General features: G+C 53.0%; 7 protein-coding genes across 7 annotated transcripts; 3 read left to right on the forward strand and 4 right to left on the reverse strand.

Moving 5' to 3' along the window:
- Window positions 1-1,278: 1,278 nt before the first annotated feature.
- On the reverse strand, window positions 1,279-2,708 carry G647_07321 (uncharacterized protein; the record flags this gene model as incomplete). The annotated part of the gene is made up of 3 exons (XM_008731637.1): window positions 1,279-1,812; window positions 1,871-2,404; window positions 2,457-2,708. 3 exons carry the CDS (start codon window positions 2,706-2,708, stop codon window positions 1,279-1,281), a joined length of 1,320 nt encoding a protein of 439 aa, XP_008729859.1.
- A 1,125-nt stretch (window positions 2,709-3,833) lies between these two features.
- G647_07322 (uncharacterized protein) lies at window positions 3,834-5,205 on the forward strand (the record flags this gene model as incomplete). Its single annotated transcript, XM_008731638.1, has 3 exons — window positions 3,834-3,915; window positions 3,991-4,967; window positions 5,032-5,205. 3 exons carry the CDS (start codon window positions 3,834-3,836, stop codon window positions 5,203-5,205), a joined length of 1,233 nt encoding a protein of 410 aa, XP_008729860.1.
- A 2,798-nt stretch (window positions 5,206-8,003) lies between these two features.
- G647_07323 (uncharacterized protein) lies at window positions 8,004-9,878 on the reverse strand (the record flags this gene model as incomplete). The annotated part of the gene is made up of 1 exon (XM_008731639.1): window positions 8,004-9,878. The coding sequence occupies one exon, from the start codon at window positions 9,876-9,878 to the stop codon at window positions 8,004-8,006; it is 1,875 nt and encodes a 624-aa protein (XP_008729861.1).
- Window positions 9,879-11,960: 2,082 nt separating this feature from the next.
- G647_07324 (uncharacterized protein) lies at window positions 11,961-13,421 on the forward strand (the record flags this gene model as incomplete). The annotated part of the gene is made up of 1 exon (XM_008731640.1): window positions 11,961-13,421. The coding sequence occupies one exon, from the start codon at window positions 11,961-11,963 to the stop codon at window positions 13,419-13,421; it is 1,461 nt and encodes a 486-aa protein (XP_008729862.1).
- Window positions 13,422-13,587: 166 nt separating this feature from the next.
- On the reverse strand, window positions 13,588-14,291 carry G647_07325 (uncharacterized protein; the record flags this gene model as incomplete). Its single annotated transcript, XM_008731641.1, has 2 exons — window positions 13,588-13,623; window positions 13,647-14,291. 2 exons carry the CDS (start codon window positions 14,289-14,291, stop codon window positions 13,588-13,590), a joined length of 681 nt encoding a protein of 226 aa, XP_008729863.1.
- Window positions 14,292-14,680: 389 nt separating this feature from the next.
- On the forward strand, window positions 14,681-15,709 carry G647_07326 (uncharacterized protein; the record flags this gene model as incomplete). Its single annotated transcript, XM_008731642.1, has 1 exon — window positions 14,681-15,709. One exon carries the CDS (start codon window positions 14,681-14,683, stop codon window positions 15,707-15,709), a length of 1,029 nt encoding a protein of 342 aa, XP_008729864.1.
- A 714-nt stretch (window positions 15,710-16,423) lies between these two features.
- Window positions 16,424-16,867, reverse strand: G647_07327 (uncharacterized protein; the record flags this gene model as incomplete). Its single annotated transcript, XM_008731643.1, has 1 exon — window positions 16,424-16,867. One exon carries the CDS (start codon window positions 16,865-16,867, stop codon window positions 16,424-16,426), a length of 444 nt encoding a protein of 147 aa, XP_008729865.1.
- Between the last annotated feature and the right edge of the window lie 63 nt (window positions 16,868-16,930).

The raw sequence follows: 16,930 nt of genomic DNA on the forward strand, positions 1-16,930 counted from the left end.
GCATGCGAATAATTACTTGATATTGCAGAATGGCTCGTGAAGAGGAAAATTTGTTTTTGCGCGAGATCGACGTGGCATGGAGGCTTTCAGTAATGAGGAGCTAAATCGAGGTTCTTGCTCTTGAGGAGTTGATGGTGCTTTTTTTGTTACCTCAAGAGGTATATGTGGTAGGGCACCGCAGTATCTCATCAATCCCTTCTCTTGTTTTGTCTGTCTCTTAAGAGCTAGGCTCTCAGCTATGGACTATGAACTGTGTTGCCCGTGCCTATCTCGCGTGGCCTTACATGGCCAGGGCAGGAACCGGGACTGCCCACCACAGTATAGGGTATATAGGCTTGACGCCCCTAGGTGAAAATGATGTGAGCCGTTTTTTCTTCCTTCCTTGCTTCCTTGGGAAAAATGTCCCCTCTCTGGACTCAAGTGAAAAGACAAAGTCTCCCTCCCGCCTGACATGCCAGATTCATTCCAACTCCTTCATGACCTGCCGCCTTTTGCAAGTTCCTGCAACCGTCTTTCGATTCGCCTCCATTAGTCTGGATTCTCAAAACTTAGCTTTTACATAAATAGTCCTACTATCAGTCCTGCGAGCTATCTGCCGAGACTCGGACTCGAAGCATAGAGAACGCGCTATTCTCACATGAAACTCGCAATCATAGCCCCGGGCACCGTCTAGCGGTTTGCAGAGGTCTCCTGTTTATCCGTTCATGACAAGAGGGAGATGAGACGCAGTTCAAATCCGGCAGGGAAGGGTTGACAGTGCCTTCTAGCGCCATAGTCGGGGACTACTGGTAGTGCATCCAGGGACGCCTGTCAATTCTGAAGAGTCAAGTGGATCCCTTTGTTACTATTTCCGGCCCGAGTGGGAGGTGGCACGATAGGAGCGGGCTCGAGCCGTGAGGAGTGGAAAAGCGGACGGGGGAGCGAGTCGACTAGAGAGTGGTGGGTGGGAGAGTAAAGCGCTGAATAGGCGCGAAGGACGACGATTCGGGGATGTTATATATACATTATATATAGCCCGAACTGTGCTGTCGTCCATTACCATTTTCGTTCAGGAAAGGGAGCGAGGCCGCTTTAATCTGGCACGTGACAAAGTATCGAAGGAGGATCGACCGAGCTCAGGAGAGCGTCGCGAGAGCCACGGCAGAGCACAGGGAGCACTGCCTCACGCCAGGAAGGGTAGGTACCGAACCTAGTGATCAAATGTGCCATTCGATTCGTTCCCTCAAACACCAGAACAGTACCGCGCAGATGTTGACGGGGTTGTAAATTCAGGTAACATTAAGCCTTCGAGTTTCTGAAGACAAGCTCTATGAATGTGTCTGCGCTTCCTTCAGGCCGGACAAAAGCTTTGACTTCCAATCTCTGATCTGCTGCCATGAAGAGCCTGATCCAATCTTCCTGCGTCCGCTCGCCGGCGTTCGAGGAACACCACATGTGGAGATCTAACGCGGTGATCAGGCGCTCAAGTGGTTGTGGAAGCGTTCCGGCCGGAGGTATAACCGAATCTGCGATGATTATGCGGGTACCGTCCCTGATCAAACCATCTTGAGTGTTGATGATGTTCCGCAGTATCTTGATCGCCGCCGTGTCGGGCCAGTCATGCAGGATGTGTCGGAGGAAGAATATATCCGCTGTCCGCCCCGGCTGAGGCGAAAGTAAGTCGGTCGGCTCAAAGACGACTCGTGGCTTAAGCTCGGTCGGTAAGCCTTCATCGAAGGGCGTACGCAACTCGGGAAAATCGGCGACGATGAATTTCAGGGAGGGAAATTTGTGTGCCAGCGACATTGACACATGGCCTGAGGATCCCCCTAGCTGGATTTTCAGGTCAATAACACGCTCACACAAGCACCTGATTGGAACTGCCACTGACATCTACGATAGTCGACTCTCCAAGACTCTTCCAATCAAATCCATTATGTATATGGGCCATGTCAAGCCCACCACGGATTTCCATTGCTTGGGCAAAGCGACGAGTTCGCCAACCTTTTTCTTGCCGACCGTCATCATCATCCATGGCGAACCATTCCCACATACTCTTTCCTCCTAGGCCGAATCCCAAGGACAAGCCGGTTCTGGTGACATCGTCGGTGTCGCCGTATTTGGCAATGGCGTCCCCGAGACGGCTAGACGCCACCAGCATCTCCCCTAGGTTATGTCCAATCCAAGGTTTCAACAACGGGTTTTTGATCGGAGCAATCGAAAAGGCGTTATGAGCGACATGGTCGGGTCGAGGCTCAGTGAAGAGGTTCTTCGTCATTGCATGTCGAATGACTCGTCGCACTTGTTTCTCCGTGAGAGGAGTCCTCGCCGCCAGATCGGGGTAGGAGATATCGCCGTCGGTGGGCACAGCGTCGAAGACACCGAATCGCTCCAGCGCGTGCAGAACAAATTGATCATGCATGACCTGCATAAGATGAGACATGTTGCAATATTCGAGACGATCGGGCACACCATACCGTCAAAGACTGCCACATGATAAAGTCTTGGGGTCCTGTAACAAGCTGTTCAAGGGCTATAGTGGAGGTAAGCAGACTCATCCGCGCATCTTGCAGCTTCCTTTGGTCTTGTCCCTCGGGAAACTTCAACGGGGCATCAAGGGTGAATGAGGGTTGTGGAAGCTGTTGCTCATTCAGCAGATCTGCAATCACTCTGGCTTGATCGCTAATGGATTGTGCAAGTTCCACCAGGAGATTGCGGTGGGCAGCCATCGCGATTGTAGGGGGTCCGACAACGAAGTGGCTAAGCCAGTGGGCTGCTGGAAACTCGAAAGCCCTCTGGCAAACGTACCAAACCGCTCTCGGAGAGAGAGAGGCGTGCAAGCGAATCAAAGGTGGTGCTTAAAGTCACCGATGCTCGACCAAAGGCCTTTCAGAAACGAACACAGCTCGTCAAGTTTTCTCAGAGGCAACGTCCTTAGGTTGGACTCTCTTGAGATTGTATACTCTCAATGGATCAGGCTTAAAATTCGTTACACGTCTCTTGGCTTCTGGGCGCGCGATTGGACCTCCACCCGAATACGAAAGTCCCCACGAGATCGCCCACCAGTCGACGGATTGATCGACGCTTGCCGCTTCTTGGTGTTTAGAACCTGCGGCAAGTCGAGACATGACCGCCTCGAGACCGACCTCGTGGTGCGCGCCCGGACCGTGATGCGCCACATCCGGACGCGAGGTGTCCAAGTCACCATGCACATGGCAGTACGCCTGTCCAAGTTTCTCGCGTACCGTGTACCCAGATGCCAGGTCTCGAAATTGTCCTTCACCCACCTTCTGCCAATGTAGGCCGCGACGAGCAATTTGGGCAGACATGCGCTGAGCTGCAGGAGGTCGGGCATGAACCCAACGCATCTACCGGTCCCAAAGCAAGGTGGTATAGTCAGTGGCCGACAACCGAGACGTAGAAATATACAGAGTGAGGGCATACACAGCCAAGCAACCCTTGTAGTTATTTGTCCAGGGGCATCAAGAGGGTGAGCAAAGCGGCCAATGGTGTTGTGTCCTATTGATTGTTGATTACTGGTTGTTAGCATCTCCACAGTTATAGCATTGAAACGGCTTTGCTGACAAATGTGCTCCAGTGACAAGGCTACACATACTCCGTATAGACTCCTTTGTCGCACTGACTATTACCCATCCCCGCCTTCCCACCACTGATAAGTAAGCATGCTCGGCTCTCAAGATCCAGAAGTTCGCTCGGCGTTGGGCATGTCAGCGTGCATCGACTTACAAACACGGTCCATCCGTCCGATGAGCAGGACAGAGAGCAATTGTCTCGCAAACAGTTCAGCTCGTCCATAAGATCGCTTGGACATTTGGGAAATCTATCTGTTAACCATGTCACTAGACGTTAAGCTAGCTCAAGCCGTGCAAGATGGTGTCATCCCTGGAGCTGTCCTCCTCGCGGCCAGCAGCTCAGGTAGGCAGCCACGCGACACGCCTACGTTACCTTGCCCGACCTTCATTCACTACTGACTCGGCGACCACCTGGCAGGACATGTCAACTACGCAAATGTCGTGGGCCGGCGCTCGCTACGGGTCGGCGTCGAGGATCCGCTTCGTCTCGATACCGTCTTTACCCTCGCCTCCATGACCAAATTGCTCACCACACTGTGCGTCCTACAACTTTTCGAGCGCGGGGCCCTTAGCCTCGACGCTGACGTCTCCCAGCACGTGCCCGTACTGGCTCGGCAGCGCATCTTGACGGGCTTCTCGCAGGACGACGGGTCGCCGCTGCTCGAGGAGCGGCGATGCCCCATCACGATGCGCCACCTCCTCACGCATAGCTCCGGGGCGGGGTACCATTTCATGGACACCCGCCTGAAGCGCTACGTCGAGTACACCAAAAGGGAAAATCCCGCTGGCATCGTCGACGATCTATTCGACCTTCCGCTCCTGCACGAGCCTGGAGCAGGGTGGACGTACGGCAGCGGCATCACATGGGCCGGCAAGGTTGTCGAGAAGCTGACGGGCCAGAGCCTCGGCGCATACATGGATAGCAATATCTTCAAACCCCTCGGCATCACACGGATTGCTTTCTTCCTGCGCGACGGACCCTGTTTCCCCGCCACCCAGGTCAGCGACATGGCAACTCGCAACGCTGCCACCGGCGCGCTGGCACCCGGTCCACCCGGCCTGCCCTTCTTGCCGCCGCTCAAGGAGTGCTTCGGTGGTGAGGGTGCGTACGGAAGTTTGACCGACTATTTCAAGGTGCTGCGCTCCATATTACTCGACGACGAGAAGCTCCTGCGAAAAGAGACGACAAGCCTCATGTTCGAGCCGCAGCTACCAACGCAGGCGGCTAGGGACGGGCTCCGTGCGGCTTTCGAGGACCCAAGCTGGGCTGTTGGCGACTTTTCCGGCCCTAGGGAGTTAGACTCGGCATACGGTGGCCTGCTTGTCGTCGGGGACGCTCATCCCTTTCGCATGAGGGGACACCTGAGCTGGAGCGGTGCCGCCAATCTCTATTGGGTACGTAAGAATACATACGGACGAGACAGCTTGGGAAAGGTTGGCTGATACATAATTTTACCAGTTCATCGATCGTGGCGCTGGTGTATGCGGGTTCTGGGGCACGCAGGTCCTTCCCCCGGCCGACACGGCTGTCGAGCAGCTAATCGGTGCTTTTGAGAAGCACGTGTACAACATGGCGAAGGAGGAAGACGGCGCGGAAGGGAGGTCCAAGTCGTTGGCGGATGGTACTCGTTAGGGTGTAACTAAAGGTGCCCAACCGAGACGGGTCAGTATCGCATGGTTCCTGGGGTACAGATGCTTCAGCTGCCGAATGACAACCCTGTCGTTGGTCGAATGTATGTAGTCTCTCTCTCGGCCCAAGATCTCACCGCGACACCCCAGCGGGGACGAGTGCTTTTCGTCATACCGAAGCAGAAGAGGGCCGGGAAGGGGGCCTGACAAGTACACAGATAGAGAGCAGTTGGATCCCAGGTCACGTGATGCTGACTGCAGGCAACTGTGAATGGGAAGGTTGCCCGAGGGTCTGTAAAGACGACGCCAAGGCGTCACAGGCCGTATGGGTGTTCGGACCCACACGTAATAATACCGCAGGCCTTCGTAACTGTATAGTCAGGCGTCGCCATCGACCCCTTCGAATAGGACCATGTCGTCCAATTGAGTCACACAACATCGGATCTGGTCTGAGTACAACCACAGCAGGTCCATGCGCAATCTATGCGCCAGCATTCCAGGTTGACGCGCTGAACTGCCGCCAGAAGTACTTCATTCTCATGAAAGTGACTCGTCGTGCTTTCTCCGAAAGATTAAGAAAAATAATAAAATTAATGTGATATTGTTACGGTTAAGGTAAGGCACTGAGAACAACTAATTCATGCTCGTAGTAGAACATGTTTCTCTTGTCTAAATGGAGCGTCCGCGACAAATCCTTCAGACGCTTCTCATAGTGTTCCCACGTCAAGTCTGCTGTCGAGGGCAATGCCAACAAGATCGAATGGATCAGATTTGATAGCATTCATCCACCAGTCATCCTCTGCCATCTGTACAAGGTCGTCATCATCTTCCATGCTGAGCAATGCGGAAGGTCGGCTTTAAGTGTTGCCGTCGAGGTCAGGTGAAGTGCTGTGTCTAAGAGGTGCAGGAGACAAGAGGAATTAAGGCGGGAGGAGCGGTGAAGATCTTTTGAGCCGTCGTGTGAAGGAGGGGTAATCGAGTCGAGTCGGCTGGCCAGTTGCGAAATTGGAACGAGAGAACTACTCATTTCAAGAACAAACCTGTGCGCACGACAACGTACACCTGAGTAGCTTCTTTACAGATCACGTTTTTGGACTGCACAGTGTTGAAGTGAGCAGATTATGGTGAGCCAGCTCACGTTCTGGATCGACATGTCCACGACTATGATCCGTGACGTGAGGCGTCGCTAATTCTAGAGTGCTTGTCGAAGGAGTGACTCGCAATTTTAAAAGCTTTCTTCGGCCGTTGCTGGAGTCCGCTGAGACTCTCAAAGAAACAGTCCAGCTGTCTCTGAGTGCCAGGAGGAGCTCAGCAACGCCGTGAACCCTCCGTTCATTCGAAGCCCCGAAACTCACCCTCCAAGCCTCACAAAACACCCAACATTACAGCCCCAGTACGCGGGAGGTGTGTGCCGCCCTTTTCATGTGGGCCCATGGACGGAAGATTGATTTCGGCCGTCTGTCTTCCTGCCCGACCACAGTTCACGTTATCGGAGGTTGAAGAGTACAATGCGAAGAGGCGGAATAGAAGGGAAGGAGAGGGTCTACCACACAGAACGATCACACCCCCAACAAGACCAAAGTGGCCTGTGTTTTGCGTCCATGCAGACTAGCCTGCGGTCTGTCGGAGTAACATTAAGTACGACTCTAATCATTATCGCGATCCGAGATCACATGCTGGTAACGTATCGCCTTCCTTCGTTCTTTTCCGAGATCCGTTATCAATTGGATGCTCTTCTGCGTCCATTGATAGTATCAAGAACGTTTATCGTTCAGCAGATAAGGCGTGCAGCTGATAGGTATTGTATCGGCCACCACGACGGGACCGTTTTCAATGACTGTTGCGATATGCGTGGCTTACCACAGTGCATTGGTCAAGGCTGGCTATGACCTGATCGAAAAACCGAAATTTCTGGAACTCACATGGCCAGAAATTCTTCCCGCGAGCCCAGATATCGCGACAAGACCTCAATGTGTCGAGCAAAGTCTTCAGCGCGTAGCCTCCTGGCAAGGTGGGTGAGTCCAGCTGGGAGCTATTTTGTATCAGATACACGGAAACGGTCAGTCCAGCAACAAAGAAGTCGGAGCGGAAGATCCCAATCAGCCATTGGCCGGCCGTCGACTCGGACTTTTCGCAGATGCTACGCTGAAGAACCAACATCGCAGCAGCACAGTCAAGAGTACTCCAGTGGGAAACGGCATGGTGGATTGCGGCCTGTGGCTCGTATGCAAATCGTCGGTGTAGCTCAAGGAGTAGGCGCCTGAACAAAGTGTCAAGGTAGGTGGTGGCTTCCCACGGCAAGACCAAGTAGTCATCATGGCAGGCTCTCGCTGGAGAGGCCGACTCGGCCGAGAGCTCTCTAACTTCTCTCAGAACCTTCCTAACGTCCTCATCGAGTCTGACGGCCGTTCCATACGGAAGATCGATTGATCTCGCGGCCAGCGCAACTTCGTGTGCCAATGGGAGGACTCTCGAAAAGAGACTCTGATATACCTCCTTCCCATAAGATGCATGAGATGTGGTCTGCGGTGTCGAATCGTCAGGGAGACGCAGTGGGCCATCACCGAATCCCAAACAGCCGGACGGTGCAGAGGAGGTACGTAGAGGCTCCGCCAGAATAGGCAAGCCACTGAGGACCGATAGGTGAAGATTTAAATACAAGATTGTCGTCCAAAGGCCTCTCCGCACGCCTGACTCGAGGTACGTTGATGTAATCTTGGGCTGATCTAGGTGTAGGTTGATGCTCATAGCCAGACGCTTGATCATACCTGTCAAGCACCACGACGCGTCCTCTTCGAAGCATCAACCTATAACGAAACGCGTCAAGACCGGATTCAAGTGCTCCAGATTCCTGAAAAGTCCATCCGCATCAAGCGTAAGCGTGACGAAGCCAGCCCGATATGCCACCCCATTTCGCCACTTCAAGAGCAACAAAGATAATTCCACGCGTCTAAAAGACTCCTTCGCAGCCGTGTCCATTTTCCTTAACCACTCAGCAATTTCAGCCATGTCAGTATCAGAATCATCAAATAGCGGACACTCGTCTGCTTGATCCTTAACACCTACCCTCCATGCCACTAAAAGGCAATCCACCTCCACGCAGACGTCTTCCTGAGACACCAGGTCGCGGATGGGACCGTCGAAATATGCGCGGAGCCTAGGGGCTCGAGCTCTTGCTTCACAGTCCTTCAGACCTAGCCTATCGTACACGTGAGGCAGCACCTGGAATCCGTCGGTGAAGTCGTATCTCTTGCCTACTAGCTGCCTCAAAACAACAGATATCTGGACGATGACTCCAGATATTTCGGTCAAACCATCGACTTGTCTTTGCGTATTGTCACCAGGCATCCTGTCGATCCGATGCAGAGACCGGAGGAAGGCAAATACGTGGACCATAGTTTCACATATTTCAGTAAAACCGTCGAATTGGCTTTTTTTAGTGTTGTCTTTCATCCTGCCTGTTTGGTACAGATACTGGAGAAATCGAATTCTTCTTACTGCCTCCCCGCCCGTGAACACAGTTCTAGTCGTCTCACAAATGCCGTCATTCGCACAGTCGACCTCATCATCCGGTCCAAATCGCATGATCAGGGGTGGCTGAATCAAACAGCAGTATGGACAGTAGTCGGTCTTGTCATCATGCTCATACCACCAGCTAGGTGAAGATTCCATCTCCCACACCCACCCAAGCCAGGACCAGCTCGGGAAGCCAGAACGCCGCTTGAGAGATTGTTCATCGTATTCAAACCTGTCGCTTTGCTGGATCCAACAGAGCCTTTTCCGAAATTCGTCTCGGGGCAATCCGTATGCGAAACCTTTGAGGTATATTGTACGCTGAAGACGTGACAAGATACCGGAGATGGCATTTAAGGCATCACTCTCGTACGACATCTTCCGAACGACATATTCAGCAACCATTTTGTCATATATGCCACGCCATTCTGAGTTTTCCGATGTTCCATCCAATATTTTGGTGGCTGCATTGTCTATGCTGAAGCCTCCACTAGCCTCTTCATCGTCAAATCGGCCATTCTCGAATATAGACTCGCACTGCATCATCTTCCGGCAGCTTAAGTGGACTTGGTGTTTTGTGAAAATTAGTTTGCGCCGGGAAAGAAGTATTTCCTGATAAGTCCAAGCACGTTGTGCATGGGGAGAGCTTCCCATCTCGGTCCTTAAGGATGGTAGACGCGAGACAATCTCATTGCCTCGGCCGATACTGACATGTGCATGGTGAACAATTGCGGCAAACTCCCCCACACGCGGTATTCCCTCTGCAGCAGATTTGCCATGAGGAACAACCAGTGTCACATATGCACCGCCATAAATGTTGCCCATGATTTCGATCTGTTCTTGCTTTGATGAGTTGTCGTGCTGATCGATACAGACGTAGTCGACCCACAGATATTGCAGACCTAGCTCTTGAGTTGCAACCATAGCATCCTCTAAGGTTTGTGGGAGCTGCGGGAGCAGTTGATCAACTTGAAACGACTTCTTGTGAACGTCACCCCAGACATAGCTGAGAGCCGCGAAGTTTACCTGCGGAACATCAGTTGGGAAGGTAATCAGCTTTCGTAATTTTAAGTCGATGAGTCTGATGGTGTTCAGCTCCAGCGATTTCTCAGGCATACACCCAGGATGATTTTGCTCGCAGGTTTCTAGCCACCCGCGGAGCATTCCGTAGTCTTTAGTCTCGGTGGGACTATTCGAGCGATGTAGCCAGCATATGGAGCGCCAAGCGGCGGCGGAACAGTGGTTGGTAGCCCGAATTTGTCGCCAAGATAAGGTCCTCGTGGAGCACCCCTACCCATGATGCGTGAGAAGGCTGTGCCTTCGGAAGGAGCTACTTCGCTGTAATGTTGAATGGAATTTCTGTTTCTTGAGAACTCGAACCAGCCGTCGTCGAGCCCAAATTGCCAAGGACCATTGATTGAAGTGTCTCCGTCTGGGTCCACTCTGAAAGCAAAGGTTGCTGCGGAGATTCGTTGCAAAATCTCACAACAACAACAGTCTGCTGAGAATGGAACATCCAAGTCGAACAGAACTCGCTGCATGATAGCAGCATTATCGTCGGGTTCAGGACCAAGGAATGGTGACCAGAGTACATCTTGTTTTGCGAAGTTGTCCTTTTGCCGCTTGATGACCGAGACGAGGTCTAGGGATTGGCATCTCGGGCATACATCCCTTGTCAGAAGTAGCAGCTCACTCGACATGATGCAACTTGTCGAGTTTGAGGTCGACTCTAGGATAAATGGTGGTTCTCCTTGACTTTGTCCCCAAGAAAGGCCTAATAGGCTTAGAGCCTTAGCCAGGGACTTCCCTAATAAGAGTATATAATCCCACCTACTCAAGTAGAAGAGACTCTTACTCCTCTTCTACTTCGAGTCTAGTATAGATTTAACGTCAAGGAGACTTAATACCTGTAACTTAGTATCTATCGATTCTTATTAAGTCTTCCTTATAGCACTTGGGTAACCTAAATTGACCCCTTGGTTGCCAAAAGATGCTCCTCAAGGACTCGAAGTCGACCCTAGGTGCCTAACTGGCCCCTCTAGGACACTGTAGTTGGGCGCGGCATCACGCAGACGGAAGGATCGAAGTTTCTAGGCAGCAGGCTTGGCCGAAACGAGCGAGGGGGACAGCTAGGCAACTATAGTCGAGGCCCAAAGGTGACCCTGAGCCCGAACCGGCTCCTGCGGATTGGCATCAGGGCAGCGCTCCCTGTGGCTCGCGCAGTGCTCGGGCGTGCTCTCCCGTCGCTCCCCCGTACCCTGCCGTGCCTCCCTCGACGCTCCCCAGTGCTCGGCGGGCGCCCTCAATGCTCCGTCACGTGCGCGATCAAAGCGGCCTCGCTCCGTTTCGAACAAAGATGGTAATGGACGAAGCACAGTTCGGTGTGGATATAATATATATACATACATAAATAACAGACATACCGACACAACGCGGGGTCCTGTCTCGGTGGCCTCACCTGCCCGAGCGCATATACTCGAATCCCACAGGCACCCACAGGCACCTACCTACATACCTACCTACATACCTACCTATATACCTACCTAGCACTTGCCTACTCCGTACAACATACGGCGAAGTACTGTAGGTCCGGATAATCAACCAATGTTTGAGGCGGGCGGCATCTGCGTCATCGCCAACGCCACCTGCAGCTTTGGCGTCAATGTGGACGACAACGTCACTCGACAGTCGCACTCGACAGCACGTAATCAGGTGCCCACGCGGCTTGTAGATTGCAGATATGCAGATATGCGGAATGTAGATTGGCATGTGATAATTGTGGTACCTCGTACGAGTACGAGGACTTGTTGGAAATGTGATAATCGAGGGGCATCCAGACCCTGACTTGACTTGACGAAATATTCTGTGTATCTGCCTACCTACCTACCTACCTCCATCCACGTCCCTTGGAACATGCATGCCCGATTTGCGCGATCTCTCTAGCACAAGGAAAGCTGAACGACGAAATCGATACTCGCAAGTCCCCCCCTTCCCGGACGTAGAGTATCGGATTGTGTCGAACGATACGAACCACATTGTCTATCCTGACTTTATATCTACTGTTTCGAATCTGCATCTGCATCCGGATCCATATCTCCCTCAGGCTTGATTGACGGGTCGGCATACAGTATCATTCATCAGTGGTCACCCATCCGACCCGTCAACTCCTCATCGAGTCAATTATTTCATCGAGCGGGCGGTGCGACAATCAACCATAACCTTCAATAATCGAATCGAATCCTCAATATGACTTCGGATGCCATCTCCCTGCTCGACCTCGCTGCGCATTATGGCATCAAAGTCTCGGACATTGTGCACTTCCGATCTGAAGACCCGGGATCCCTGACATCAAATTATCCATGCGAAGAGGTCACCACCGGCCCGGGCATGCTTCTCGTCTGCAAGATCATCGACGCACTACGGCGCTGGGACACGCATAGCATCTACTCCGACGAGGATGTCGCGAAAGTCGGCGCGCTTGTGACAAGCAATGTCAAGACCGTTCATTCTGCGCAGGTGCGCGATGAGATCGAGCACGTCACTGGCGCAGCTTCTAATGGCCCAACGAAGCCGTGGGATGTCCCTCGCTTGACGGTGGAAACTCTGCTTAAGGGATTACTCGACAGAGACGTCACTCGAGATAGCGCCGTGCACGTCAATTCCAATGAGCCGGTGGTGCTGGTGAATCTGGATGGAGACAATGCTGGGCGTGAGGACGCGGAAAAGCGAGACACGCTGAATTATGTCGTGGATATTGCGACGACAGAATTGCGCGACGTGTGGAATATTTGGCCAGTGAGGGTTTATGGGGCGTATGGTCTTCCGATGGCGAAGCCAGGATATGGTCAAGGGGATGTCGAAGAGGGTTCTGTCCCGGGATTTTCCATCACATTGCTGAACGTGGTGAATACCGATATTGGAGGACCGAGCATGCCGCAGTTGTTGGATGCGTCGTGTGACGCGACCGAATGGGGTTGGGTCGTCAGGAAGGAACTCTGGCGGGACCGCGACTTGGTAAGCCGAGAAGACCATGAGTTTGTTTCCGACCAGCAAGCTGGCGTTACTGCAGATGCGGACAATGCATCTGAACACTCATTGGGAAGTGCAGATGATGAGGACGATGGGTCTGTCGGCTCGGATGCTCCGAGCCTGGCGATCTTGAACAGTCCCGGGCAGCCACATGCTGGTTCGCCAGATCAGGAGCCTGAATTGACCGAGTTGGTCGGAAGTGGAGAGGAAGATCACCACACTGGACGGACGATGGAAGACTTCCAGAGCCGCGAGAATCAACCTTCAGCACACCATGATAACACAGCCGCGGGCGACAGCGATGACAAGGATACCAACAAGCAAGATCTTGCAGAAATAGCAACTCGGGAACAAGCCACTCCGCAGGACATGCCACTGCCAGAACCTCTCCGCATCGAGCATCCAACGTGGGATCGGCACGACGACAGCATGTCGTTGCTTGACTTGATCAAGGCTCAGGCGTCGATGATCGCGCCGTTTGGGGAAGGGACTGCAGGCCACGGCGTCGCTGATGTGGAAGGCAATGTAGCCGAGTCGAAAACCACAGGCGATGCGGCCGAGGTGCAATCTGCGAGTCCGGAGTCTGGCAGCAACCCTGATGTTGTCGAGTCTGCAGCAGCCGGAGCACGTCAGACAGAGGAGCCATCTCCCCTCGACGAGGAGTATGTGGTGATTTGAGCCATAGCTTCGGTCATTTCGTCCTCGTGAAAGTTATTGGAGATAGCAATATTTCCCTTCGTGCATCCGCTGCACTCAATCACTGTATGATCTGCTGCTTCCTCGCCTCCGTGTTCGATTTCGACTTCGGCTCCGGCTCCGGCTCCGGCTCTCGCTCCTACTCTCGCTACTCCTCAACGACCGTGGGCTCTCCCCATTTTCGCTAGCAGATGTATGCGGCCTCACATCTTCCATCAAGTCATCTGGATCGCCGTTCTCTTCCTCCTCCATGGCATCCAACTCAGCCTGCAGCGGACTGACTCTTTCTTCCAGCTGGTCTAGGTCTTCCAAAACCTGCCTCGCTGGTAGTTTCCACAAAGTTGTCCCGCAAACTCTATCCTTGGTGAGCAGATTATCCACAAACTCGTCCATGTGAATCAGGATATATTCCTCTTTTCTCCTCTGTCTCAATTTCCTCGAGTCCTCAAGGAACGGTTCCAGAGTCTTGTACACATCAGCCGGATTGAACGTGAGGCGCACATAGAAAGCGGCCAGCGCCCGTAGATATTTCCACTCTTCGCCTCCGTTCTTCAGATACTCCAGAACGATCTCCCGATCAGGAACCAACGTGAGTAGTTTGAATGCCAGGCAGATGAAGGGAGTAGGTTTCATGGCCACACCGTATGTGCCGCCTATGTATGTGAGTTCGACCGCTCGATCGCAAAGCGTAGCTGCGTTGAGACCGAAGCATTGTTCTTTCCAGTACAGAGAGTCTGTTATGCGGTCGCGCATGGCGGTTTCAAGTAGGAGCGCCGGATTTTGGCCCCGGATGAGGGGACCGCTGTACCCGCGGTTATCGAGTGTGTTGGAGGCATCCGCGCGGTGTGACATTCTGAGAAGTAGCTTTTGTGACAGAGTAAGTTATTGATCGGGAATGAGTTGTGCTGGAATCAATTCTATCGCAGCCTCGTGCAGGTCGGCGAAGATGCCGAAGATATTCCGCGGCCCGACGTCATGGCAAGGCTGGTTGTCCCGGGTGACGAGGCTGTCAACACCGAAACTCAGCTGCCAAAGCGACGGCAACTTGTAGATGCGGACCGCATCACTGGGTGTATTTGAAGAGTACCCCAACGTGACTTTGCCTGTACAACCAAAGCCAAGACCGAAAACAACGACTCCAGGAAGGGTTCAGGAACTGTCGCTGCATACGAGCAGAGCCCAAAAGACCTGACCTGGTCGCTGGCCAGCAGAACGGGGGAGCAGGGAGCCTTCTCAACATCATGGTCCTTCTGACTTCATCGACCGTGTCCGCCATAGTCTCGGGAGGAGTTGTTTGCTTATTCACCTTCCTCCTGTTTCTATCCGGATACGTGCTACAACAACAATCAGTCCGGTCGATTCAGGAAGCCATCCGAAGACCGCCCGAGCCGCAACCCGTGCCAACTTTACCGCCTCAATTTCGAGAGCCCGAGAATGACACCTTCGGAGCTGTGTTAGAGCAGCCTGAAGGGGATGCGGATTCCGTAGTTGGGAGCCGAGGCCCATGGGCAGACTCTATCCAAGTACCAGTGGTTGCGGCGACACAGGAGCAAAACCCAAGGAAAGACTTGCCACCTCAGCGACTGGCGTACATATTCGCCCTTGAGGAACCATCGCATCTATGTTCGGCACTTCTCTTCGCCAAACAACAACGATCAACAAGTCGACTGCCAAAAGAGCCGTCGATCGTCCTCCTCTACCCGTCGACGTGGGAGTCGGATTCGTCGACGCTGTTCACCTCCGCACTGAGCTTCATGCGCGACGTGCAAGAGCTCCACGATGTCGTGTATCGCCCAGTGCAGATTCGAGATGCTCGGAACACTCGGGCCTTGCTCCTCGGGGAGCTTCAGTGGGGAAGGTGGGATTACGACCAGGCACTGTACCTGCGGTCACCGGGGATGGTTCTCGACATCCAGAGTCTGGATACTACGCTCGCATCGTTAGATACAAGACAGTCGTGGGCACCTTTGAACCCTTCGTCCGGAGACAATCCTGAGGTCCTCCTCAGAACACCGCGAGGTCTGCAGAGTCCGAGGGGGCCGACGAGAAAGCTGGTGCTCTCGGCAATTCAACAAAACGAAGAGTCTGGCGAGAATGGGGAAAGTGCGAAGATGTTGCGAGGAGATTCTGCGTATGTGTTGTTCGACGACCAGCTTCTGAGTGATGAAGACCAGACTGAGTTGTACAACGACTTGAAGCACCAATTCAATAAGGACAGGAGAACAGTGTGCGAGGGTAGCGGCCTGTTGAACGACAACGAGATGCCATAAATACTTGGCATTCGGCGATCCAGCCACTGGCCAACGAACACCTCGGAAAATGGTGGCGCACCATTCAGCAAGAGACAGGCATAGGGGTGGCAAATCACTGAGCCACGATTGCCTGAAGACAATTTACCTCCTACACGGCGCCCTGTCTATCAAGGTTTGGAGACGAAATCGCCCCTACATCCACGCCAGTGCCTCACGAATGGGCAAGGAGATAATTACGAGCAATCAAAAATCGCAGGTCTGGGGTGCTAAGTCGACATGGAGAGAGGAAACCTTGTGGTGTGCCGGGACACGTGTGCCAAAGGACTGTGCCGGTCTAATCGGCGGGCTGTGTGACCTTTTTCTGAGAAAGGCAGAATTAGTGCCTCCATTGGCCAGGCCGGAGGCCTTGGTGGCATTTCGGTGACCTCGATCATGACAGTAGCTGAAGCAGTATGGTGTTCCTATGAAAGGATGACTGGAATACAGCCTTGGATTCATGGCCTTATTCTCGGTGCCTGGCGGTGTTCGCTGGGTGAAGGATAACTAGGAAGAAATGATGAGATACGATTCCAAGTTGAACCCGTACTGTGTAGGTGAGGAACCGTTTGGGAGCCTAGGATAACTACCTAGGTAGGCTTCTTCCAGTGAGAGATTTCTCGACACTACTCATCAGTATCCTCACGACCATCCTGAAAGCGATTGATACCTCACCTGGGACGCCCATGGTTCTCTCTACTTCTCCTGACCCTTCTTCAGAAATGGGATCCTCACAGCCAACCACCCCTGGGCCATCCACGTCGCATAATACCACGCTACCGCGGTTGCAGTCACCATACCCACTTCCAACCAATTCAATCCCAGAGCCCCGCCACGCAGGCTTATAGCAGTCTTGACATCGCACTGAGCGAGGTTTTTCTCGTACAGAGTTCGTGCATCTTTCTTGCAGATCTCATGCCGGGCGGCTTTCTTTGCTCCAGCGTATTTCATGTAAGGGACGAGAAGGCTGCAGAATGTGACGATGAAAAGGAGCTGAATGACGACTTGGACTGCAATTGGCAGTAGCCACTGCTGGTAGGACTTGGATCTGGCTGGTGGTCTGGATTCAAGCTCGACGGAAGAGGGTTCACCTGTCTTGATAGTGTCAGTCAACCGTAGCAGAGAATGAAGCTGCTGCATCGCAGTACCAAGAGAGCTTCCGCTGGAGCTTCCATTGTCTCAAGTCTGATTATCCGACTTTGA

Source organism: Cladophialophora carrionii (assembly GCF_000365165.1).
Source record: "Cladophialophora carrionii CBS 160.54 unplaced genomic scaffold supercont1.6, whole genome shotgun sequence".
NCBI classification, from domain to species: domain Eukaryota; kingdom Fungi; phylum Ascomycota; class Eurotiomycetes; order Chaetothyriales; family Herpotrichiellaceae; genus Cladophialophora; species Cladophialophora carrionii.